This window comes from Rhinoderma darwinii, chromosome 2 (genome assembly GCF_050947455.1).
Source record: "Rhinoderma darwinii isolate aRhiDar2 chromosome 2, aRhiDar2.hap1, whole genome shotgun sequence".
Classification (NCBI taxonomy): Eukaryota; Metazoa; Chordata; class Amphibia; order Anura; family Rhinodermatidae; genus Rhinoderma; species Rhinoderma darwinii.
In genome coordinates this window covers 30,847,477-30,873,553 of record NC_134688.1, presented here as the reverse complement: position 1 = coordinate 30,873,553, position 26,077 = coordinate 30,847,477, and the positions used below count along the sequence as shown (strand labels likewise).

General features: G+C 43.5%; 1 protein-coding gene across 1 annotated transcript in view; it reads right to left on the bottom strand.

Annotated features, from left to right (window-relative positions):
* The window catches only part of ARHGAP42 (Rho GTPase activating protein 42), a 275,028-nt gene that overhangs the window by 23,707 nt on the left and 225,244 nt on the right, over window positions 1–26,077 (bottom strand). Inside the window, exons 9-16 of the mRNA XM_075851519.1 lie at window positions 18,562–18,662; window positions 16,147–16,256; window positions 15,059–15,137; window positions 13,868–13,907; window positions 10,816–10,878; window positions 8,073–8,147; window positions 2,898–2,982; window positions 1,417–1,475 (exon numbers count right to left, since the gene is read on the bottom strand). Coding sequence (XP_075707634.1) covers window positions 1,417–1,475; window positions 2,898–2,982; window positions 8,073–8,147; window positions 10,816–10,878; window positions 13,868–13,907; window positions 15,059–15,137; window positions 16,147–16,256; window positions 18,562–18,662 — 612 coding nt within the window. The remainder of the gene's footprint in view (window positions 1–1,416; window positions 1,476–2,897; window positions 2,983–8,072; window positions 8,148–10,815; window positions 10,879–13,867; window positions 13,908–15,058; window positions 15,138–16,146; window positions 16,257–18,561; window positions 18,663–26,077) is intronic.

Here is a 26,077-nt window from a genome sequence, read left to right as displayed (position 1 = left end):
TGCTGTCCCTTCTCTCTATCCTGCACTGATAGGGAGAAGGGAAGCACTTTTCCCGCAGTCCGCAGCAGCTAGTCCGCATCAATTTTCTGCACATTTTGTGCAGATCCGCAGCCGTAATCCGCAACCCGGATTAGGTGCGGCATTGATGCGGACAGTTGCGGAGGAATTCCGCCATGTGTGGTCATGCCCTTACTGTACGTCTATATGCCCTGTTATACCTAAAGTGGACATACCCTTTAATGAGATAATTGTATTTTTAAAGGGGTTGTCCAGTTTAGAAAACCAATTTTCACAATCACTATCAGGGAATTCTGAGTTAATAGACGTGGCTCCTCTGTTTAGGATCCTCATCTCCTTGCCAGAGTGAAAAGCAGTTACGACGAACTCTCTTGCTCTGGAGGACCTGTCCTGTCTTGCATTACACAGACAGCCCGTTCATATGAATGGCCCTTGTGTAATGCAAAATTTCCCCTGTGGTGGCACTGCAGGGAAATTGCACACTTAAGGCCAGGTTTATACACAGATTACAGCTGATCGCTGGGGGTCCCAGCAGCGGGACACTTTTGTGATCTGCTTATTGTCAAAGGACCCTTTTAACTAGTCGAGATTGTCCAAATTGGAGAACCCCTTTAATACAAGAGGAGGTCTCAGTGGTAGGACCCTCTTTCATGATCTGTCTAAAAGGTTGTTGTCAAAAAACTGCTTTAGGGTTCAAATTACTGATACACAGCTGCTATTTTCTCCAACAATCTCCCTTCAGAGGCAGAATATGGACAGGGTTTATATAAGAAAGCTGCAGCCTGTCCAGTTTCCCCAAGTTTTCCCTATTGTATTAGGGCTTATTCAGACGAACGGGATATACGTCCGTGCAACACGCGTGATTTTCAAGCGCGTCGCACGGACCTATATTAGTCTATGGGGCCGTGCAGACAGTTGCGTGATTTTTACGCAGCGTGAGTCCGCTGTGAAAAACTCACAACATGTCCGTTCTTTGGGCTTATTTCGCGCATCACGCACCCATTGAAGTCAATGGGTGCGTAAAAATCACGCGCACCACACGGAAGCACTTCCGTGGGACGAGCATGATTCGCGCAACAGCTGTAAAACTATGAATGAAAACAGAAAAGCACCATGTGCTTTTCTGTTTACAAACATCCAAACGGAGTGTCATAATGATGGCGGCTGCGCGAAACTCACGCAGCCGCGCATCATACGGGGCTGACACACGGAGCTGTTAAGTGCCTTTTGTGAACGCAAAACGGCGCGATTTTTGCGTGCGTAATACGCACACGCTCGTGTGAACCGGCCTTACTCTTATTGTCTTCCGGCTTTTCCCCCCAATATCTTAAAACTATTCCCAATAATAATAATTCTTATAATAATAATAATAAAAATAATAATAAAAGATATACTCACTGACAGCAAGAATAAAATCCTTGTGCCATTTATAGGTCATGAGCGGCTCAGTCAGACACCTGTCGGTACATAGATCAAATGTCACTTCAAATAAGTGTGAGCATTTCTACAGCGCATTTAAATTCAATCATTAACTATGAAGGGTTAACGTGGGCTACAAATATCAATCGTTCTCCCAAAAAAGTGCAAAAGTCTAAATTTGCAGCAATTTTTTTTACATTTGTGCCGCTTACATCACCCAAAAGTGGGCAGGTCCTTCCTGACTGACAAGTTTACTATCATTTACGACAGCTCATAGATGGCGAGATTTTGACTTCCTGTCGTTGCACGGATGGCCGGAGTATGAATGTGAGAAGTTCATATACTGTATATAAATCATTTATATAAGCAATGTTATCTGTAAAAGGCATGGCCGGCCATAGGGACATGCGACACAGGGCACAAGGAGACGCGCCCTGGCACCCAAAACTTTGGTATAGCACTATTATTAAATTACTATGTATGGAGCTGTGATTTGGTTATTGTATGGTGGTATTTACTTTGGCATTGTGTGGCACTGCTACCTAGGCACTGTACACTATATCATTGTTGATGCATGTGGTGGCGAAACTTTCTAACACTGTTATTTAGGCAACTGTATGGAAGTGCTATTTGGCCAATGTATGCCATTGTTATTTGTGCATCATACTGTATGATACTGTATTGAAGGGGGCAGCAACAGTCATTTGGAGGGGAGCGACAGCAGGTACCGAATAGGGCGTCATCCAATGTAAAGCCAGCCGGCCGGCCAATTCCTCAAAACTTCCCCTAGTGGTGTCTGAAGGCAGTCTGAATTTTAATGTGTATGCAGGGGATTTGGAACACTGTTTCCTAAAAATGGATCTGAGATCTCTATAAAGATATATCATAAAGTTGAAGGGGTGGTCCATGACAGGACAACTGATGATCTATCCACAGGATAGGTCATCAGTATATGATCGTGGGGGTCCGACACCCGGACCCCGCACTGATCAACACTGCTCAAGTTGCCTCCGGGCACCAGGCGTCCATTCCAGAAACAGAAGGCTGCGGTCACGGAATAGCGGCCGAGACGCAGTACTGCAGCTCTGATCCTATTCAAGTGAATAGGAGCAGAGCTGCAGTTCTGAAAAATGGCTGCTATGCAGTGGTTGGAGCCAAGTGCTTCCAGCTCCAACTACTGCATACCCTTCAAAACATCCGATGCCCGGACTCAGCCGGAGCAGCTGATCGGTGTGGGGTCTGTGTGCGGACCCCCACCGATCATATACTGATGACCTATCCTGTGGATAGGTCATCAGTTGGCCGGTCGTGGACAACCCCTTTAATCAGAACAGAACATTGGACCATTTTAGATTTTTAGATTAAAAAAAATGGTGTTCAAGGGTGAATTTCATGGCAGTATCAGTTTATGGCTGTGGGTATTGACCGCCACCATTTTGGATTTGTATATCATGACTCACCTGAGGTAGTTTTTTAGAGCACTTGTTATGGTCTTATTGTCCCATAATTCTAGATCAATATCCATATCAGGAGGCGATTTAGGAGCTAAAAATGAAACATAGTTCTGAATGAATTCCAGATTTCTATCACATATTATACACAACTTTACTTTACATACAGTTACACATTACATTGTCTGGTAATTCAGACTATCTAGCGGTTAGACTCTATGAATATCTATGGGGAGAAAACTGATCCATATTCAATGGAGTCTAGAATACTCACCTGTAATGTAAGACTTCATTATCTTCTATAGGGACAATACAGAGCTGCATTGTCCCCACAAAAAACAACCCAAAATACGATCCATATTCTTCACCCTATTCAGATTTATAGGGACAACGAGGATCTGTTTTAAAGGGGCTGTCGGTGTAGAAAACCCATTTTCAAAAGCCTTATTAGAGAATTCTGAATCAATTTAGTGGATTCTATTTTCTTCACCCCAGTAGCGTAGGTTTGCGGGGGGAGGGAGGGCGGTGGCCCCGGGCCCACTGAGATGGTGGGGCCCACCGCATCCGCCCCCGCCATGACCGCTGCTCCCGCCATGGCCACACCACACAGGGGCGCAACTGAAACCAGCCGCCACCACCCCCTCCTGCACTAATTGTACCAGCGTCTATAGGACACAATTACATGAATAAGCGCTGAATGGCCGGGAACGTTCCATGTCCGACCATTCAGCGCCTAATCGTGACGCTGATTGGCAGGGCAGAATGACTTGGCCACACCAATCAGCGCCTTTCAACGACGCTATCGCTTCCGTTTTTGAAAGGCGCTGATTGGCGGGGCAACTCATTATGCCCTGCCAATTAGCGCCCTTCAAGGCCTGCATTGACATAGTACGGCGTGGGGACGGGATCAAGGTAAGTATGTAAGGCTCAGTTTACATCTCGTTTTGTGCACACGTTTCTGGTATGCGACGACGTATACGTTTTTAAAGTTACAAAAACGTATGCATTTGTAACTTACGCTTATGTTTTTTTGTAGTATGCGTTGTATATATTTTTAAATGTTTGTGTCCGTTCTTACTTATTTTTTTTGTTCTTTAGCTAAATCAAACTTTGTAAAGTCAAGATTTCCCATATAAGGTGACAAAAATGTATATGTTTTACCTTTGCAAACATAGGGTTTAATATTGCATCCGTCGTCCATACATCGCCATTGACTTTAATACAAATAAAAACGTATACGTTTTGGAAAAGTACTGAAGAGCGTAGTAGACTATGCTTTTCAGGACATGGGAAAAAAAAGATACAACGTAAGCAAACAAAACGTAAGCACAAACTACACCATTAGGGCATCCGTCCTGACCATAGAAATCAATGTGCATTCTGTGGTACATGTTTTGACAAGGTTTTCTCATGTCAAAACGTGCACATCAGCTGGGAGAAGTCATCATAGAGGTCTGGACCGGATGGAGAAGAAAAGAGAAAAAGAACAACTAGAATCTGAAAAGACGTCACCGGTGAGTCACTTAATGTAAATGTTTATTCTGCCTCTAATCAGTACTGTAGTCACTGTATGATCTGCAGCGAAATAATGAGTGGTATGCTTTTTTTGTTTGTGAAAGAGCAACTCCCATCATATCCTTACCATTGTTCGGGTCATGCTGGGGGCAGTAGTTCTACGCCGTACAAACCCATACGGCAGGGTAGCCTGGCTGGCATATACAGGGGTGATGAGGTTTATATACAGTGCTGATGGTTTTTATATACAGGGATTATGATTGTTATATACAGGGATGAGGGTTATTATATACAGGGATTATGATTGTTATATACAGGGATGATGGTTGTTATATACAGGGATGATGGGTAGTCCAGCCATCATCACTGCATTAACCTTCATCATCCCTGTGTATACTAGCCACCATCTCCCTATATAACCCCCATCCCTGTATATACCAGCCATCATCCCTGTTTATAACCCCCATCTTACCTCTATATACTAGCCAGGCTGGTATATACAGAGATGATAGGGGTTATATACAGGGATGATGGCTGGTATATTCAGGGATGATGGGGATTATATACAGAGATGATGGGGGTTAGATACAGGGATGATGCTGGTATATAATTAGAATGTGCCTCTTCAGTTGTAAACATGCGTTAGGGGGGACCCACTGGTTTGGGGCCCACTTAGATATGTTTTGCCCCCCCCTGTGCTAAAGCCCTAGCTACGCCTCTGCCTCACCCTCATCTATTAAGAGTAGCTACAACGAGCCTCTCTGTCTGGGAAGGACCCGGCATGTCCATGCACTACTTGAACAGCCCATTACATTTCAATGGGCACTGTGTAATGCTTTATTTCACCTGTGGTCGCGCTGCAGGGAAACTGAACACTTGCTGCCAGGTTCCCTTAGATTACAGCTGATCACTAAGGATCCCAGCAGCAAGACCCCTTGGGATCAGCTTGACAACCCCTTTAAGTATCCAGACTGGTTGCTAGGGATATTCTTCCTAACAACACCACAGAAAAGGATTTGGCTAATAGACTGTGCATCCGCAGTATAGCAACCAGGCTGTCTCAAATTACTAAGCGGTGGCTTATACATACTTGTTTGCTTAGCAAACAGCATGACTAAAAAAATATTTATTCACAATTTCCTAATGAATAAATACAATAATTTCTATATTTTTCTGGAGTATCCCTTTAAAAGAGAATCTCACTCCTACAAGTTTCTATTAAAGCTTTTACTGAACAGCGAGTATTCACAAGTACATCCCTTAGAAAATCTATATCCGACAAGAAGAGGTCTTTATACTGTGATTTGACAATGTCATCCTGTCCTTATTATTATTTTACGTCTTCGCAGTCTGCTCAGCTCTTTATAGTTATTAGACTATTTTAGTTTAAGTTAATGAGATCAGTCCTGTCAGTGTACAGTGGTTCCTGTGAATTGTCAAGAGTTTACCAGAGATAGTTACAATATATGACACAGAGTAGACCTGGGTATCTTATTTACTAAGAGTTTTATTTTATTATTCTGACATCGTATAAGAAGCTTATTTTTGTCCTCAGCACGGACAATCCTGTCCTTTACAGCTTTTTGACGTTTTAGACAGAAGGTGACAAATGTCAATTATATTATATACAGTCTGTGTTTTTTAGGCTATAGGATGTACGGGACAATAAGACACACCTAATGTAAGTTTAGCTAACAGAATATAGGAACAAATATTTTAATGAAATTAAGACTTCCCTGGTAGTCTGAGGTAGTGTATGGGTTAATATCACCAGCTGGTAAAAATAAATAAATAGTGGAGTTGGTGAATATTATATCCCCTGGTGGTCTAGGGTAATGCCCCCCTTCTTTTATAGTCTAAGGTAGAAGTAGGGGTAATATGGTTCCCTGGTGATCTAGGGTAGAAGAGGAGGTTAATATTATATTCTATCTAGGGTAGAAGAAGGGGTAATAATTCCCTGGAGGTCTATAGTAGAAGAGGAAATTAATATTATATCCCCTGGATGTCTAGGGTAATGCCCCCTTCCTTTGTGGTCTAGGGTAGAAGAAGGGGTAATGATTCCCCGGAGGTCTAGTGTAGAAGAAGGTAATATTATATTCCCTGGTGGTCTAGGGAAATGCCCCCTTCCTTTGTGGTCTAGGGTAGAAGAAGGGGTAATGATTCCCTGGAGGTCCAGGGTAGAAGAAGAATTTAATTTTATATTCCCTGGTGTTCTAGGGTAATACCCCCTTCCTTTGTGGTCTAGGGTAGAAGAAGGGGTAATGATTCCCTGGAGGTCCAGGGTAGAAGAAGAATTTAATATTATATTCCCTGGTGGTCTTGGGTAAAGACCTCTTCTTTTGTGGTTTAGGGTAGAAGGGGTAATATTATTCCCTGGTGGTCTAGGGTAGAAGGGGTAATATGATTCTCTGGAGGTCTAGGGTAGAAGAAAAACTTAATGTTATATCCCCTGGTGGTCTAGTGTAAGGCACACTTCCTTTGTGGTTTAGGGTAGTAGAAGGGATAATATGAGCCTCTGGTGGTTTAGGGTAGAAGAGAAAGCTAATATATCCCCTTGTGGTCTTTAGTTCTGGCCCCTTCCTTAGTGGTCAAGGGTAGAAAAGGGGTTAATAACTAGTGGACTGGGGGTTTTACCAGCCATCCCAGGCTCCAGCTATGTGTCCCGCCATGTCTTGTCTCTGACAGGAAGCTGAACGTGTCTTGTCTCTGCGCATTACTTTCATCTCCACTTCATATAGATCAGTGCTGGGCAGAGACAGAGAGGCCTGGGCGGCTACTAAGGAAACCGTTAGGATGGTGTGGCGTCTGTGAAATGGACCAAAAAAGGGGCAGTGCTTACACAAATGAGTCCCAAATGGGCGTTTCTGGAAGGTTTTGTGGGTGTACCAGGGTAAATTGAGGGTGGGACTTAAAATGCTCCACGAATGGGGATTCAAATGTTCGGGGGAATGCCCAGTAGGTTCCCCAGTCTCCTTTCCCATCCAGGCGCTGTATATATAGTCGCCAGTAATTACCTGCAGATAGATAATCATTGTACCGTGTGGTCCGAAACAGGGTAGAAAGCAATTTTTTATTGGCTACTGTTCAGTGAACAGAGGATCACTACGCCAACAATAGTATTAGGATCCGGGCGGTGGGAAAAGTGATGTGTGTCTACCAGCACTCAGCTCATTAGGTGGACATGCACATTAATATACACTTTGAACACCAGGTGGCGCCATACTATGTAATTAAATGTCATAACTCTGCACTGGATCATTTTGTTTTTATGCATTTAAATGTCAAATATTGTCAAATGTTCATAATAAGCATAATAAATATGATTTGAACTGGTGGGTCATCTCTTTTAATGTTTTTAATCAAAATATGAGTATTATGGAGATCTAATGCTGCATTTGTAGGTGCAATCTTTCTATACGCAATCAGGAAAACTAAGTAAATAGTTAATAGTTAAAGATGCACATTTTAATCAAAGCCGCTCCGGCGATCAGAGGATCACTGTGGGTCCAGCTGCTCTAGGCTCGGTCATCTGCAACGGGACTGTAGTATTATATGACGTTTATTTAAATGAAGGGACAACCCCAGTTGGCACTATGCATTCTTAGGGACTATTGTAAACCCTATGGATGTATTACATTTACATGGCGGTACACAATAAAAGATACTTACAGAAAACCGTATTCATCAACTTCTGAACTTTGGAGTTGACACCTCCAATTCTGTATAGTCCCAAAATAGTGATACCTGGAAATACAGAAACAGAATAGGTGATGCGGGTAATATACCTCTCAGGGGTCCTTGCTGTACCATGAGTACAGAGCGGAAACTTAATCTGCACTTTATAGAAGTCGCCATTTTGTTAATTGTATCGTGAGGACCAGACAGAGTGGGACTGTGTAGGGGAACACCCCTTTGGTGAGGAGACGGTAACACCCAGATGTCAATTTATTCATACATTTCCATGAGGAATAACAGAAGAACGGCACAACGTAGGGTACTAAGAAAATAAGTTCCAGTATTATTAGTCGAACTCCAACTTTACAGTCACTTTTCTATTTAGACCTGGAGTTTTTTTCCCCCGTGTGTTTTCCCCAATGTGCACTATGTTGATCAATCTGACACACGCTGACTGGGGGAGGGGGAGAAACCACCAATTGTACAGTGTAATAAATACAACTCCAAAATTGACTGCTATTGTTTATTGGGGTACCCACTTACTGACACACTTTTTGGGGAGTTCTCTTCTAATGTTAATGATGTCAACCTGACACTAATGTTGGGGACATTCAGACTGGCACTGCTTTTGGGAGCACTCTGTACTGTTAAAGAGGGTGCATTGGCTCCATAAATGGGGGTGCTCTGGCTATTGTTTTGGGGACCAGGCTGCATTTGTGGGTTCGGCTTATGTGCCAGAATATGTTCTCCTAAAAAACAATTCTTGAAAGTTGCCATCTAAGGAGGTAACAATTCAATTACTAACAAAATAGCAGTTCTTATACAATATTTTTTACTGTTTGACCCCATGCTGTTTTATAAGTCGGGGAAAATGACAAATACAGTGACTGGTAAAGAAGTTCAACAGTGTGAGGACCCAACAATACAACACCTCATATCTCATCTTCCACTCCAATTCTGACATAGAAGGGACATGGATATAGAATATTGGGGTTAACAGTAATTTTAAGGTGAAATAAATTGTTGGTTTTTAGTGATGTTAGGCTTTATAGTATTAGGCTATGTTCACACGCACTAATTACGGACGTAATTCGGGCGTTTTTGCCCCGAATTACGTCCGAAAATAGCGCCTCAATAGCGTTGACAAACATCTGCCCATTGCTTTCAATGGGCAGACGTTTGTCTGTTCACACGAGGCGTATATTTACGCGCCGCTGTCAAATGACGGCGCGTAAATAGACGCCCGCGTCAAAGAAGTGACCTGTCACTTCTTTGGCCGTAATTGGAGCCGTTATTCATTGACTCCAATGAATAGCAGCGCCAATTACGTCCGTAATGGACGCGGCGTTCAAGCGCCTGCACATGCCGTTACGGCTGAAATTACGGGGATGTTTTCAGGCGGAAACATCCCCGTAATTTCAGCCGTTACGGACGCTGTCGTGTGAACATACCCTTAGGCTGGGTTCACACGACCTATTTTCAGGCGTAAACGAGGCGTATTATGCCTCGATTTACGTCTGAAAATAGGGCTACAATACGTCGGCAAACATCTGCCCATTCATTTGAATGGGTTTGCCGACGTACTGTGCAGACGACCTGTCATTTACGCATCGTCGTTTGACAGCTATCAAACGACGACGCGTAAATGGACTGCCTCGGCCAAGAAGTGCAGGACACTTCTTAGCAACGTAATTTGAGCCGTTCTTCATTAAAGTCAATAAAGAGCAGCTCAAGATTTACGAGCGTCACAGACGCCTCGCATATTACGAGGAGGAGCATTTACATGTGAAACGAGGCAGCTGTTCTCTCTTGAAAACAGTCTGTCTTTTCACACGTAAATGCCTGCTATCGTGTGCACATACCCTAAGGGTATGTTCACACGCTGAGCCAAAACGTCTGAAAATACAGAGCTGTTTTCAAGGGAAAACAGCACCTGATTTTCAGACGTTTTTTGAGCAACTCACGTTTTTTGCGGCGTTTTTCGTGGCGTTTTCGCGCCGTTTTTTCGGCCGTTTTTGGAGCTGCTTTCAATAGAGTCTATGAGAAAACGGCTCCAAAAACGTCCCAAGAAGTGTCCTGCACTTCTTTTGACGAGGCTGTAATTTTACGCGTCGTTTTTTGACAGCTGTCAAACGACGACGCGTAAATGACAGGTCGTCTGCACAGTACGTCGGCAAACCCATTCAAATGAATGGGCAGATGTTTGCCGACGTATTGTAGCCCTATTTTCAAGCGTAAATCGAGGCATAATACACCTCGTTTACGCCTGAAAATAGGTCGTGTGAACCCAGCCTTACTGTGTTGTATTAGAGGGTTTGTCCAGGCAGGGGGTGGTTTTTCATACTGATGGCCTATCCAAAGGATAGGTCATTAGTATATGATCGGTGGGGGTCCGACACCCAGACCCCGCACCGATCAACTGGACTAGCTGAATCCGGGCACCGGATGTTATGCAGTGGCCGTAATGCAGTAGTGCAACTCTGCTCCTATTCACTTGAATAGGAGCAGAGCTGCACTACTGCAGCACGGCTGCTATACTGTGACCGGAGCCATCTGCTTGTGGCACAGACATCCAGTGCCCAGAGGCAGCCGATACAGCTGATCGGTGCGGACCCCCACCGATCATATGGAGATGACCTATCCTGTAGATACGTCATCAGCATGAAAAACCGCCCCAAACCCAGACAACCCCTTTAATTAACACTTGTTACAGAGAAAGAAAAAACTAAGACCTCACCTCGTGTCTCCACAGAATGGATGCATTTTTTCACAAAGTTGAAGCCAGCTTCATTTAAAAACACTAAATAGAGCAAAAAGTAGATGTAACAAAGCTGTGACAAAACCAACAGAGTAAATGTAGCACTATAACGTCCTATCATTGCCGTTCACTGTGGCCCCTGACCACCCATCTTGGGGTCAATGGTTACAGGATTGAGGGGAATGTTACAGACATCTCATCCGTTAGGACACCATGGACAGGATAAGTGCATAATCTCTATGACATGTTCAGCATAACTAGTCCCTAGAGACATAGAGTAGGTATGAAAGAGGTATCTATAAACACTTTACCCAACAACCATAGTCCTTCAAAGGGTCCTCCTGACATGTCTGTATTAGTAAATAATTGTATTCCCTATGAAATAACAATTTAAAAGTATCTTTTCGTAGAACTCTACATTGTGCTGTCCCTCTGTTATTCCTCCTAGAAATGAATGAATATATTAACAACTGGGTGTTACCAATTGGGGGGTGTGTGTGTCCCTACACGATCTGACACTATCCAATCAGTGCTGATAGAGTGAGACTGTAGGGACACGCCCCTTTGACCAAGGAGAATGGTAACATCCAGTGGTCAATTTATGCATAAATTTCTAGTTGGAATAACAGAGGAACGGCACAACGCAGAGTTCTAAGAAAATATGCTCCAGAATTGTTATTTCATGGGGAATACAAGTATTTACTAAAAAAAAAGTCATGTCAAGAGAAGTGACAAGTCATCTTTAAAACAGTGGACTGAAAAATACTGGTGCACTTGGAGTTAATATTAGAGGGTAATTCCATCCTATACTTTATCCTTAATAAAACTGCAGTATGTAGGAGCTTAACAGGGTTATTACATGGTCACCCATTCATTTTAAAGTGCGCTATGTAATACTACATTTCACTGGCAGGGTGCGCTGCAGATTATAATGTCTGGCAGACGGTATCTCTGGGGCGGCAGTATTCTCCGACAGCTGCATTCAGTCGGCACAACCCCTTTAATCCTGGAATTTTTCAAACAAATCCACTACACAGTAATAGCTTTGTACTTGGTGACAACTAATGTTTTTAATGTAAATGGATAATAGGTGGTCACAGCTCTGTCATTCTTACTAACAGCTTCAAATAATATTTTTTAATAAAATTATAATTTATAGATACATAGTACAAGTATTGCATGTGAGTAATATTGGTTTAATTCAACTCCAAACACTTTATTTTCTATCTCGTTTTCTATCTATTAACCCCTTAAGAACGCAGCCTGTTTTCACCTAATGGACCAGGCTATTTTTTTTCAAATCTGACATGTGTCACTTTATGTGATAATAACTATGGAATGCTTTTATTTTTTCACGTGATTTTGAGCGCTGCATCTAAGAAGTTAATCGACTGGACCGGAGGCTAGCACCGGTCCTGGCCTTGTGCCAGGGTGTCAGCTGTAATATGCAGCTGACACCGGCTGGCGATGGTCCTTAACGACAACAACGTACTATTACGTTGGATGTAGTTAATGGGTTATAAGGGACACTAAACCTTTATTTGCTGTGAAGTTGAATACAATCTGACGTTTCTGGTTATCAGCCGTATCATGTTGGGAAACTGACAGGAAGTCTGGGAAAAAGTCTGCACCCATAATCATGAATTTATGTCACATATGTCCAGCGTTTACATCCTGCAGGAATATTCCCATAAATATGTCTAAATGTACTGTAATAGTGCTCTATTTATAAGCTGCAGGTTTAGAAGGTGTAGGCTTTTGATTTAGCAGCACTTTAAAGATGATTTCCAAGACTTTAAAGGCGTTTTCCAGGACTTGGATATTGATGATCCCGACCGATTAGCAGTAAAGGGGCCGCGGCGGACCGGTGAGTTAGACACCAGCTGTACACAGATCTGTTGTAGCGCCCATGGCCGCGGGCCGTCGGGTTCACTCACCTCCCAACGCCCGCAGCCATTGATCTGTGAGCGCTGGCCTCCGTCTCCCTCCTAGGAGATGCCAGTGCTCACTTCCGCTCCGTCTGGCCGGGTCCCGTAGGGTGCGCGCTCGCGCTCGCTCTTAAAGGGCCAGCGCGCGCACATGAAAACAATGATCATTAACCCACGTGATTCCCTGCCCTATAAGAATGCCCCAGTCCTTCTGATCCTTGCCTGAGCGTTGTTAGTCTTTCCCTGTCTGTCTCGCAAATGGTCCCTTAGTGTCTCCCGTTCCAGCTGTTACCCGTGCCCTGTTACCGTTCCTGTATTCCGCATTGTTCCTGTGCCTACCCGTGTTCAAGTGTCGTCTGCCACGTCAAGTGCCATCTGCCACGTCAAGTGCCGTCTGCCACGTCAAGTGCCGTCTGCCACGTCAAGTGCCGTCTGCCATGTCAAGTGCCCTCTGCCACGTCAAGTGCCATCTGCCACGTCAAGTGCTATCTGCTCATCGGATACTGCCCGCCACGTCTGGCGCCACTTTCCGCACCTGCCTCCATCCGTGCTGAAGCCACAGTCACCGTCCGGACTATTTCAGGTACCTAAGCATTACTGTCTGCTATCTTACTTTCACATAGACTGTGACCTGTTCAGCTGCCTCCCCGCTACGGCGGAGCGGCCTAGTGGGTCCACAAACCCATTGTCCGTGACATCTGTACTTTAGGTTGTGGCTGTATTCCCACCTTAGACATTTATGGCATATCCACGGAATATGTTACAAATATCTAAAAGATGCGGGGCCCAGCTTTGGTACCTGCACCTATCTCCAGAAAGGGGGTCACTCAATTCAATTATCATCTGGTTAGGCACCACATTCAGACAGAGACATAATTCATTTTCTGCCTGGATGCGTCAGCTGTATCTCAGGCGGGAATGGAGTCAGGTGACCCCCGTTACGGAGATAGGTGTGGTTCTTTAATGTGGGCATGACCTGAGCTGCAGTACTAAGCACAGTCACGACACTTTGTACAGTGCTTTTCGTGCCCATTAATATTTAACTTATTCAGATAGTATTTGGACTAATACTACATAGTAAAGCAAGACATACAAGTACTTACTTTCTTCTTTTTTACTAATGATGGCTGGAAGTGTATAAATCTAAAATTAGAAAAAAAAAATATGAATAAATTAATTTTTAAATAAAAATATCACAGTAGTAAGTACTGATAAATCATGAAAATAAGAACCACTCAAACCAAACCCTATCAGAGCTCCCAGATGGCATGCTGAATACACATCTTTCTGAAAAAAGTAAAGCCAAATTTTCTCCTGATCTCTTGCTAACTTACAGCAGCCATTTTGTTCAGCTATGGGGCTATCATTCTGTCACAGAGTCACACAGGCTACATAGAAATGAACAGACAATGCATTTTCTTCCCCTCATCCTCTCTCTGTGGCTCCTCCTGTTAGTTTTTATACTGAATTCAATTTAGTGACTGATCACTGCCCGACAGGGAGCAGAAAAAGTAGAATAATAAGGTAAAACCGAAGCATTTTAATACAGTGATATGACAAACATCTTCATGTGACGTTTTATACAGCTAGCTACTGCCACTCTCCATTGTCCTACTTTTTATTCCAATGTCTTGCAAATGATAGACTGGTATTCTTTTTACTATTCGGAGACATAAAAGACTATTGGGACCCATAGACATTATGATTTAAGGTGGCCGGGCAAACAATGTACCGATTTATCAGACTGTATAGCCTGAAACAGTGGTCTCCACCCTGTGGACCTCCAGCTGTTTCACAACTACAACTCCTAGCATGCCCTGACAGCCTGACTCTTGTCTTGGGAGGTCTGACACAGCTGTTACAGTAAACTTTTATCCTATGTCTATGGGTGATGTAGTGGTAGCCATAGACATTAGATATTTATTAGAAGATCCAATTGATTTCTATGGAGTCTGCCGACAATCTTATGTCTATGGGGCCATCTATGTTGAAAATCTTTTTATTACCATGGCCGCCATTGCAGCTCCTACACGGGTTGTCACTCATCAGGAGTCCTGATGGGCCAATCTGCTTAGTTATGCAGCAATTTACTTCTATGTAACGAGATTAATTTGGCCTGGGATTGTCGAGTGACAACTCCTATCGTAGCTGTAGCGTCAGTATTATAGGTTGCCATCCAAAATACAGATGCAACTAGACTGCATAGATATTTTTTTTGTTTTTATTTCAGAATGAAATACTCTTTAATACATATAGATGTCTATTACGGAGCAAAAAATGTAAATGTATCTTACAGGTTCCTTCCCATCCATCGCCTCCAGCCATTGTTTTCGATTTGCCTCAGATAACGCTTGAAGAGTTATGATACCTTGTCTGCAAAAAAAAAATGATAAAAAATAGTAAAGTAAATGAAACTACTGATAATAAGGGCATATGTACCATAGAGGCAGACCATACGGCTGCTATGGGGCCATTGGAGAGAGGAGGCCTATTCCTGGTTGGACCGATCCCCTTTGCTACTGAGTGGCAAGAACCTGTGCAGGACACCCCTCTCCAGACAAAGAGAGGCGCAAGGGTCATTAAAGGGTTTGAAGCAGGTAACAGACACCAGGCCCTTCTGTCCAGGGTGGCAAAACCTGCACTATAATTAAAGGTCCCAATTTGACCTTTGCTATGGGGCATCCTCTCTTTTCGATGTACGACACTGACCAGTAACATATGCGCCTCTCTAGAATTCCCAAAATCCCAAAATCAAGCTTTCCTCTTCTTCTGTGATCTAGAGATCCCCTGGTATCTTCTTGCAGGTTGCTCCTGATTTTGCTGTATGTTCCTGACTGGGGGTTGTCTTGGACGCTGCGTTTTTTACGGCCGTTTTTGGAGCTTTTATCAATAGAGTCTATGGAAAACGGATACAAAAACGTCCCAAGAAGTGTCCTGCACTTCTTTTTCGCGTCCTTTTTTTTACGCGTCAAAAACACCGCGAAAAACTCTCCATCGGAACAGGACGCTGTTTTCCCATTGAAATCAATGGGCAGATGTTTGGAGGCAATCTGCTTCCGTTTTTTCAGGCCGTTTTTCGGCGTTTACGGCCCGAAAAATGGCCGAAAATAGGTCGTGTGAACATACCCTAACGGGTATGACTGCATTCTTCCAAAAACAGCTAACTTCAATGGAGCTAAGCTGCAATACCAGACACAGCCAATGCACAGGTGTGGCGCTGTTTCTGGAAGAAAACGGGCAATTTTTTTTAAATCCTGTACCATCCCTTGAAATAATGTTAGATTCATTCCTACTGAGATATTAAGAAACCAGAATATCCCTTTAAGGCATGTCATAAATTTTAACAAAAAGTCGATGACAATTCTTTCAGCCATTGACTAACCTTTCTATGACTTCTATGTCAAAGCAGAACCGTTTGTCTATAGAGTCGGTTTTGCGCCTGATACACATTTTCAGCTTAAACATCTCTGGGGTGCTTGAGATCAGTCCGTTCTAGGAGAGGAAAAAAAAAGTACAAACATTACAGCAATACACAAACAAGCTGCGTCTTTTACACACCATGGAAGTGCCTGAAGTTGTGGCATTTTCTGTATAAGTAGCAATGCTAGTAATATTTCCGCAAACTAAATAAAAATGGCGCCAACAGTCATGGCAATCGTATCCGTTGAGTGGAGGGTGCATGTGTATGGGGGAGTCGGAAGGAATAGCTGTGGGGTAACTGTCCAGTCGACCGTTATCTAAAGTGTATGGTTGGCCTTAGAGTTGGTTGACAACCCCTGTGGAGGCTGTAATGGCCATATTGATTTTCAGCCAGCTATACTACAAATAAATATAATTGAGAAACGGTAGAATAGAATTTATTTTACAAGAAAGGACGAAGAATAACTCTACACATATCCTGCTCGTGCGGCGGTGATTTACGAACCCAATATTACGGTTTATTTGACTTTATAGATAATATCCTTGGAAAATTAGTTTTAGTGTTACTTTGTATTACTAGAAGATAAACTAATGGGAATTCTAGATAGCAGGTATCACCAGGGACTTTATGTCTGCGAATGTTTTGTTTGTCCTATTAAGAAAGTAATGAGGGAAATCGATCACAAGAGCATTAAAGAGGATCTCAACCTACATCAATTTTTGGAAAAATCCAAATGCTAGTCAAGCCCGAGGTGGTGATCTGACCTGTTGTACACGAGCTTCACTCTTGCAATAAAATCCCATATCTGTATTAATATTAATATCGAATATACATATCTGATTGGTGGAAGTTTGACCACTGCCCCCCCCCCCCTCCCCAATGACTAGAACTAGGGGCAAAAGTGCTTTGTAAAATACAGCAGTTCCTATGCATTATTTCTTCAAAACAACCCCAAAAGAAGAAGCCGCAGCTAATCGGTATGCCGTGACTGCTTTCGATGGAGGAACCAATTTGACCCCTTAAGGACTGAGCTATTTTTTTTTAAAAAAATGAATCGTTGCATTCCAAGATCTATAATTTTTTTGATTTTTCATTTTTTTTGCGGCATTATTTTGGGGTACATATAAGCTATTATAAATTTTTCGGGGGGCAAATGCAAAAAAATCCAGCAATTCCACCATTGTTTTTTGCATTTTTTATTCACTGTCTACCATGCAATAAAACTAATGTAATACTGTAGGGTAAGCTTATTCTTCTGGTCGGTACAAACATTGTAATATTTTAGTACTTTGCACAATATAAACATGTTTTATAACCTTGGGGGGGGGGGGGGTTGATTGAAAAGAAAAACTGTAAATATGCCACAGTTTGCCTTTTTTTCCGCCATGAGCCTACATAGAAAATTATCTTTATTCTGTGTGTCCTTACGATTGTAGCAGTACCAGATATGTACTTTTTATGGTGAACTAATTTTTTAATCAGTTGATCGCTTCTATAATGCTTTGGAATACATCGGTATGGATTATTAGGCTTCCGGCAGACCTGGGGTCCTTTAGTAGACCTCCAGTTGCCATAGAAACCCATCGGCACACCCTGATCCCGACGCAGGGAACCGATGGACTAACACCTTAGATGCCGTGGTCGCTATTGACCTTGACATCTAAATGGGCAAATGACGGATATCAGAGATCAGCAGGACGAGTATGGTCGTCCTGATGCAGCATCTACCCCCCCCGCTCAGGACAAGCATAATTGTCTAGCGTCGGAAATAAGTTGAGTTGATGATAGAGATGAGATTTTTGGCAGCTGATACCATTGGTCATCTCTTGTCTATGGTGACCGGCCGACCGCCATGAAGTATGCCATAGAGGGGAATATATCATTAGTCATTACCGAAAGGGGCATCACTGGCCCTGATAGCTTGCACCTCGATCCAACGCTTTGTGCCGGAATCTATGGAAACGCAGCTGCACAAGATTGGGCAGTGTTATTTAAACTTTAAAACAATATCATTTGGGCACTACATGGCACACCATAGGGGAGGGGGCATAAATAGAAAGTACTGCTAAGGGCACAATCCAATCTAATCCCACCCTGTGAATAGGAGGATTTCAACCTGTTTGATCCTATTGTTTCTCCCAGGATAAGCAGCACCAGAGGTGTCTATCTGCCGCTCATTCTGCTCTCAACATAGAAGTGGTATGCCTGGTTGGTTGTTCTCCGTTCTGGCTAAAAGAAGGGGGTCCCGAAAAGGCGACATCTATATGTCCTAGCAGGACGTATGGACAGGGGTGTTCTTGTTGAGACAACCCTTTTACCGCTTATTACAAAATAATACCAAGATTTAAAAAAAAACAAAAAAACAATTGAGCTTACCACTTTTCCACCAGACTTTGTTTCAGAAATGCTCATTGTAAAAGTTTTACTGCTTTTGTCATAAGTACAGTAATGCCTCGTCCATGTAAACCCGAGGGGCCCTTAATGTAATGAAATAAAATGTACACATTTAATTAGAAAAAAAATTATTATATATATATATATATACACACAATAAAAAAAATTACATAAGGTGTCTGAGATTAGAAAAATAGGTTTGAAACAGCACCACCCTTGTCTTTAGGCTGTGTCTGGTATTGCAGCTCAACCTCATACAAGTGAATGGGGCTGAGCTGCATTACCAGACACAGCCAATGAACAAGAGTGGCGCTGCTTCTGGGAAAAAAAAGTACTCTTTTTGTAAGTGTAAACCAAAACTTATTTAATATATAACATATTTAGAACTCATACAAATATTAGGACATCCCAATAATGACTAAACTGCATTGTATAGATGTAAAATCTTGAGGTTTATTACAACTAGAGAGTCGCTTGTATTTCAGCCATGATAAATTAATCAGGTCTTGGAGAATACCCAAAGACCCTGACCTTTCACTGACGCTCAAATCAACAAATATCCTCAATGCCAGCTTCTTCCCCCCTCCCCGTCCGCTGTCATAATGAGCAGCACTCTTAATTAGAATGATATGGATTCGAGCAGCGTTGGCCCCGTTTTCTCGACAAGTAGGACAATACATGTAGAACACGACGGACAGAAACAGCTGCTTCCCCCATTGGGCCTCATTAACGGAAACACCAGTTGGATTAGAGGCAGTTTGCAGGTTACAGGTGTCTATGAACATATTGATTCCGAAGCAACACAATAAACATCCTGTATGAGCAAACCATAAGTATCCTCCAAAGACAGGCACAGGGAAAACGAGGCTTATCCTAACCCAAAGGACACGTATTTAAAGGTTAACTCATGGTAACGTGTGCAAACATTGGATTTATCTCAAAACTATTCAGTCAACAACAATGCAGGACTGTACAGTAACATTCATAGAATTTATCGGATTATTGAGCGTTCCCCATTACTAGATAACAGTTATGTGCCCGTCTTTGGGCATCACACAGAAGTAGTGTCCCCCCTTAGTGGCATCAACACAGTAATAGTGCCGCTATGTGTGCCCCCACACAGTATAGTGCCCCATTATTTCTCCTTCACAGTAATATTGTCATTATTTGTGTCCCACACAGTAATTGTGCCCTCTTACTACCTCTTCACAGTCATAACGCTACCTTACTGCCCCTGCACAGTAATAGTGCCCTCTTACTGCTCTTACATTTATTAATGCCTGATTACTTCCCCTACACAATAACAGTGCCCCCACTTAGTAAAATTGACCCTTTGTGCCCCCTTAGTTTCCTCCACCCGGTAATGGTGTTCCCCACTTAGTAAAAGTGCCCTCTTGGCGCCCTCTACATATTAATATTGACCCTTGGTGCACCCCACATATTGAAAGTGCCCCTAAGTAAGCCCCAACAAGTAATAAAATAAATACTCAACCACAACTCCATTCCAATCCTCTGGTCTGCTCATTGGTGGGTAACCAGCAGTTACCAGCATTTAACAGTGTGGGTCAGAGTCAGAGTGTGTGTGAGGGGGAGAGCCGCAGCTCGCAAAAGGGATAATCAGAAGAGGAGTCAGAGAGAAGCACAGGTGGAGCCGCAGTGCACAGCAGCACACACAAACAGGCTGTCACAGAGAGTAACTGGCGCTTGTCCAATATTCTCCATGACAGTCTGCTCTCTGGCACTGATGTTCTGCAGCATGCTGTTGGCAGTGCCCCTAACCAGTAAATGAGTGATGTACCATGTGCGGTAGCACAGGTCGCACACCCCAAAGGCCAGCTCTGCTCCTCACATCTGTTCCTGAGATCATGCTAACCTAGAGAATGTAAGTTAGCAAGAAGTAGGCAACTGGTGGAAGGAAGTATGACTGTAGGAGCAGACAACAGGTTTTATTGTAGTCTGTTACCATGGTTACCATTAGATTCATTTGGATAATAAAAATATTGCTTGTGAAGGTGGAAATCGCTCATCCTAGACTTCTTTAAAGAGGGGGACTTGGCATGTACCTGGGGTCGGGAGAGCACTTCGCATATAACCAGTCTCTCGGGCCAGACGTTTCCATCTCATTGCTCTAATAATTCATTTATAGAAAAAGACAGCACAAAATAGAACTAAATCTGGCACCTAAGCTGTACTGCTATTAGTATTCACCATTTTTAGGACCATATTTCTAATTAGGCCCATTAGGTATCTGTGCCTATGGATGACCTTGTGGGAAAGGCTGAATACAGTGGCAGCTGGTTCTACCAGTTACATTTACACTGAACTTAATCTTACCAGAGAGCGTTTGCTGCCCACAAGGGCCAGAGATGTGAATCTAGTAATGACCATCTTGGCACATGGATACGAAAATGAGATTTGTGATTCTATTCTATACATTCTGCTCATCTTAGTTATAATATATCTTAAATCTTTTAGCAATTACAAATGATATGTTACATGTCACATACATTGCTAAGAAAATAAATAAAAAGTGTTTTAAATGGGTCTGCAAAGAGCGACTCCCGATGTGGTGGACATTACAGGGTCACTCCTTAATTTGTAAGATCACCATGTAATACTACATTTCCCCTGCAGAGGCCGCTGCAGGGCAACTGAGTGGCCGCACAGAGCTTCTTCTGGTTTGGCTCTTGTACTACCATGGTCCATTTCCATACAGCAGGGAAGTATCATTTATTGAGATATAGGCCATAAATCATTGCAATAAAGGGCAGCAGTAACATACAGAGCTATCAGACAGATATCCCATGGCTACAAGCGTGACAGGTGTGTGACATTTCCTTCAGAGTAGAATTATTTGGTATAATAACAGAAATGTCACATCTTATAATGCGAGATCTCACCCTTCTACAATGTACGACAGCTCAGAGCTGTTGCAAGACGTCAAAAGCTGTTAGTTCTAAAAATTATACAAACCTTTCTATAAATGTTGCGTCTCACATGACTACTCAGCTGCGGCCACATGAAAAAAAAATTGTAAAGATGTTTCTAAACTTAATGTTCCTTACATATAGTCATAAGAAAAAGGAGTCAGCCCAAAAAGTTAGGAGTGCAAATGCACTGAAAACAGGGAAATGTAAGTCTAGCCTTTTACGTCATTCAAGGTTTTGCGCAGCAGACAGAATAGAGCACCCGGTAGTTACAGCAGTGCCCCTTCCCTCCTCTCTATTAGTTAAAATGAAGTCCCTTACTCTGTTTCACTGCACAGCATGGGCCCCTCACCTTCCCAGTAGTCACAGCAGCCACTTCCCCAGTAGTCGCAACAGCCTGCTCGCTTCCCCAGTAGTCACAGGAGCCTGCTCACTTGCCCAGTAGTCACAGCAGCCTGCTCACTGCCCCAGTAATCACAACAGCCCTCTAATTCCCCAGTAGTCACAGCAGACCTCTCACTTCCCCAGTAGTTACAGCAGCACCCTCAATTCCCCAGTAGTCACAGCAGCTCCATCAATTTCCCGGTAGTCCCAGCATACCCCTCACTTCCCCAGTTTTCACAGCAGCCTGCTCATTTCTCCAGTAATCAAAAAAGCCCTCTCATTCCCCAGTAGTCACAGCAGACCCCTCACTTCCCCAGTAGTTACAGCAGCACCCTCAATTCCCCAGTAGTCACAGCAGCTCCATCAATTTCCCGGTAGTCCCAGCATACCTCTCACTTCCCCAGTTTTCACAGCAGCCTGCTCACTTCTCCAGTAATCAAAAAAGCCCTCTCATTCCCCAGTAGTCACAGCAGACACCTCACTTCCGCAGTAGTTACAGCAGCACCCTCAATTCCCAAGTAGTCACAGCAGCTCCATCAATTTCCCAGTAGTCACAGCATACCCCCTCACTTCCCCAATAGTTACAGCAGCACCCTCACTTACCCAGCAGACACAGCAGTCCTCTTCTACTTCTGCAGTAGTTACAGCAGCACCCTCACTTCCCCAGTAGTTACAGCAGCACCCTCACTTCCTCAGCAGACACAGCTATCCCCTTCCACTTCCGCAGTAGTTACAGCAGCACCCTCACTTCCCCAGTAGTTACAGCAGCACCCCTACTTCCACAGAAGTTACACAAGCACCCTCACTTCCCCAGTAGACACAGCAGTCCCCTTCCACTTCCGCAGTAGTTACAGCAGCACCCTCACTTCCCCCGTAGTTACAGCAGCACCCTCACTTCCCTAGTAGTTACAGCAGCACCCTCACTTCCCTAGTAGTCACGGCAACCACCTCACTTCCCCAGTAGTTACAGCAGCACCCCCACTTCCCCAGTAGTTACAGCAGCACCCCCACTTCCCCAGTAGACACAGCAATCCCCTTCCACTTCCGCAGTAGTTACAGCAGCACCCCCACTTCCCCAGTAGTTACAGCAGCACCCCCACTTCCCCAGTAGTTACAGCAGCACCCTCACTTCCCCAGTAGTTACAGCTGCACCCCCACTTCCTCAGTAGTTACAGCAGCCACCTCACTTCCCCAGTAGTTACAGCAGCACCCCCACTTCCCCAGTAGTTACAGCAGCACCCTCACTTCCCCAGTAGTTACAGCAGCACCCTCACTTCCCCAGTAGTTACAGCAGCACCCTCACTTCCCTAGTAGTTACAGAAACCACCTCACTTCCCCAGTAGTTACAGCAGCACCCCCACTTCCCCAGTAGACAGAGCAATCCCCTTCCACTTCCGCAGTAGTTACAGCAGCACCCCCACTTCCCCATAAGTTACAGAAGCAACCCCACTTCCCCAGTAGTTACAGCAGCACCCTCACTTCCCCAGTAGTTACAGCTGTACCCCCACTTCCCCAGTAGTTACAGCAGCCACCTCACTTCCCCAGTAGTTAAAGCAGCACCCTCACTTCCCCAGAAGTTACAGCAGCACCCTCACTTCCCTAGTAGTCACAGCAACCACCTCACTTCCCCAGAAGACACAGCAGTCCCCTTCCACTTCCGCAGTAATTACAACAGAACCCCAATTTCACAGCAGTCCCACAGTAGTTACATCAGGTCTTACACTTCCACTAGAGACCATAACAGGGCTACCCCCATTCCTCAGCAGGCAGTCACAGCAGGACCTATTGGCAGCTGGACACCACCCAGCACAATGCATTTGGTGCCATCCTGAAGCACCTGGCCAACGACTACATTAAAGGCTGTGTACATCTTTCAGCTTTGAAATAGTTTTTTAAAAAGAAATAAAAATATCTATCACTGTGTTTTGTGCAACTTTCTAAATACTTTTCATGAAAACATTATTTTTACTTTTTGAGATACAGCTGCTTTATATCCTGTATACGGCACTGACGGGTTCAGTGACAGCGGGTACCGAGTGTCTCTGACACGCTGGATCGAGCTGTTACCGATCACATCTAAGTTCATAACTTAGATGTGATCGATTACAGGTGGAACCTGCGTGTCAGGAGCCGCTGACACTAAACGCGTCAGTGCCGCTGACCTGACGGATTCAGATCTCAGCGGTATCTCAAAAAGTAAAAATTATTTTTAATGAAATGTATTTAGAAAGTTGCACAAAACATGATAGACATTTCTTTATAGACATTTTTTCTTTTTTTTAAAACAAAACTATTTCAATGGTGGACATAGCCTTTAAGGGCAGGGAGCAAAGCCCATGACAACTGAGTTTTGTTAATCTCTATTATATAGTGAGCAACAATATTCGACTTATAACCAGAATCAATCTGCAACAGTTCATAGACACAAGATTCTCTATGTATATAAGACAGGGCTATGATGTCTATGAATCCTAAAAGCACTGGGTTAGGGCAGCGCTATACATGAGAAAAGCAGCTGCGAACTGTAATTCCCTTTATATCCTCTGGCTTTTAGGTTATGGTTCACAGCGTTTACGTCGGATAAAGATTCATTTTTAATTGAAATAATGTTACAGCTGTTTCACGGAGAGGCTTAGAATCCAGCAATGCGTGCAGACACAAACATGGTGTAAGCTATTAACCAGGCACAGAACATAGTAATTGCATAGCTTGTAAAATGTAAATGAGATATACAAAAAGCGCCAAAGAACGGGGTAAATCCACGACTGATTTTGTGTAATCCTCTGAGCCAGCAAGATACAGTGTGTAAGAGTAAAAAGATAAAAGGATCTATAATTGTTATCAACATCAATCAGAAACCCAATTATTAATGATTCAATACCTACAAGCGGAAGCTTCCCACCTATCAACACCATTAAGGATAGAGCTCCGTTTTTCTGTTAGGCTCTGTTCACATCAGCGTTGTGGCTTCCTTTTATAACAGAAGCCATAAGGATGTGCTGGATCCGTCACACAACAGCCCCGCGGCACCCAACGGACCCCATTGTCTTATAATGAGGTTCGTCAGGTTCCGCTGAGGTGATCGTGTTCTTTACAGGAAAAATAACGCAGTGTTACATTTTTCGTCAATACCAATTCTGGAACATCTTCTTTTAGAACTCTACGTTGTGCCGTTCCTCTGTTATTCCTACTAGAAATCTGAATAAATCGACAACTGGGTGTTACAAGAAGAGGGTGTGTCCCTACACAGTCTGACATTGTCCAATCAGTGCAGCTAGTGCCAGACTGTGTGAGGACACAACCCTTTCACAAGGGGAATGGTAATGCCCAGTTTTTAATTTATTCATACATTTCTAGGAGGAATATAGAGGAATGGCACAATGTAAAGTTCTAATATAAGATGATCCAGAATTGTTAGAATCTTTAAGTTCTAGAATTAAGTTCTGTTATTTATCCAATACACTTTAAAGTGGATTGGAGGGGGGGGGGGGGGCAGGAAGCGCTTTGTGTCACTCTGGTCTTGTGTTCCTTGTAGGGTACCTTTAACATAAACCCCTTTAAAACAGTGTTTTACAAATGGCTGCCATTGCAAGGGATGTACCGCCCCCTTAGGCCCTGCAGGAGGCCTGAGGCCCCATGCACACGACCGTAGATTTTGTCCGTAATTATGGACCCACTCATTTCTATGGCCGACGGACACCTTCCCGTATATATTTACGGGAAGGTGTCCGGACCGTAGAAACCTTCCGTAAAAAATAGGACATGTCGTATTTTTTTATTTTATGGACCGTGCTCCCATACTTTATAATGGGAGCATAGTCCGCAAATGCAGAAGACTGTCCGTAGCCGGCCGTGCCTGTGATCACGAACCAGGATGACGGGCACGGGCGTGTGCATGGGGCCTAACACAGTGTAAGTGTTTTTCCCAAAAAGAGCAGTGATTTCTAGGAGCTCACATATGCGCACATGTTAACAAGACAAACTGCGATCCAGAACGACGTAGCAGAGGGCAAGTGAATTGACACAATGGAATATTAAGGAATGCTTAGCAGTTCCGCATTACAATTTCACAGGAAGATAATTATTCCTAAACTACATAGGTCAGCTCCTCAGAGGACGCATATTTTCTCAGATAGCACAAGTCAAACAAAATTAAAACACATTGATGCTGGAGCGGAATGCACAAA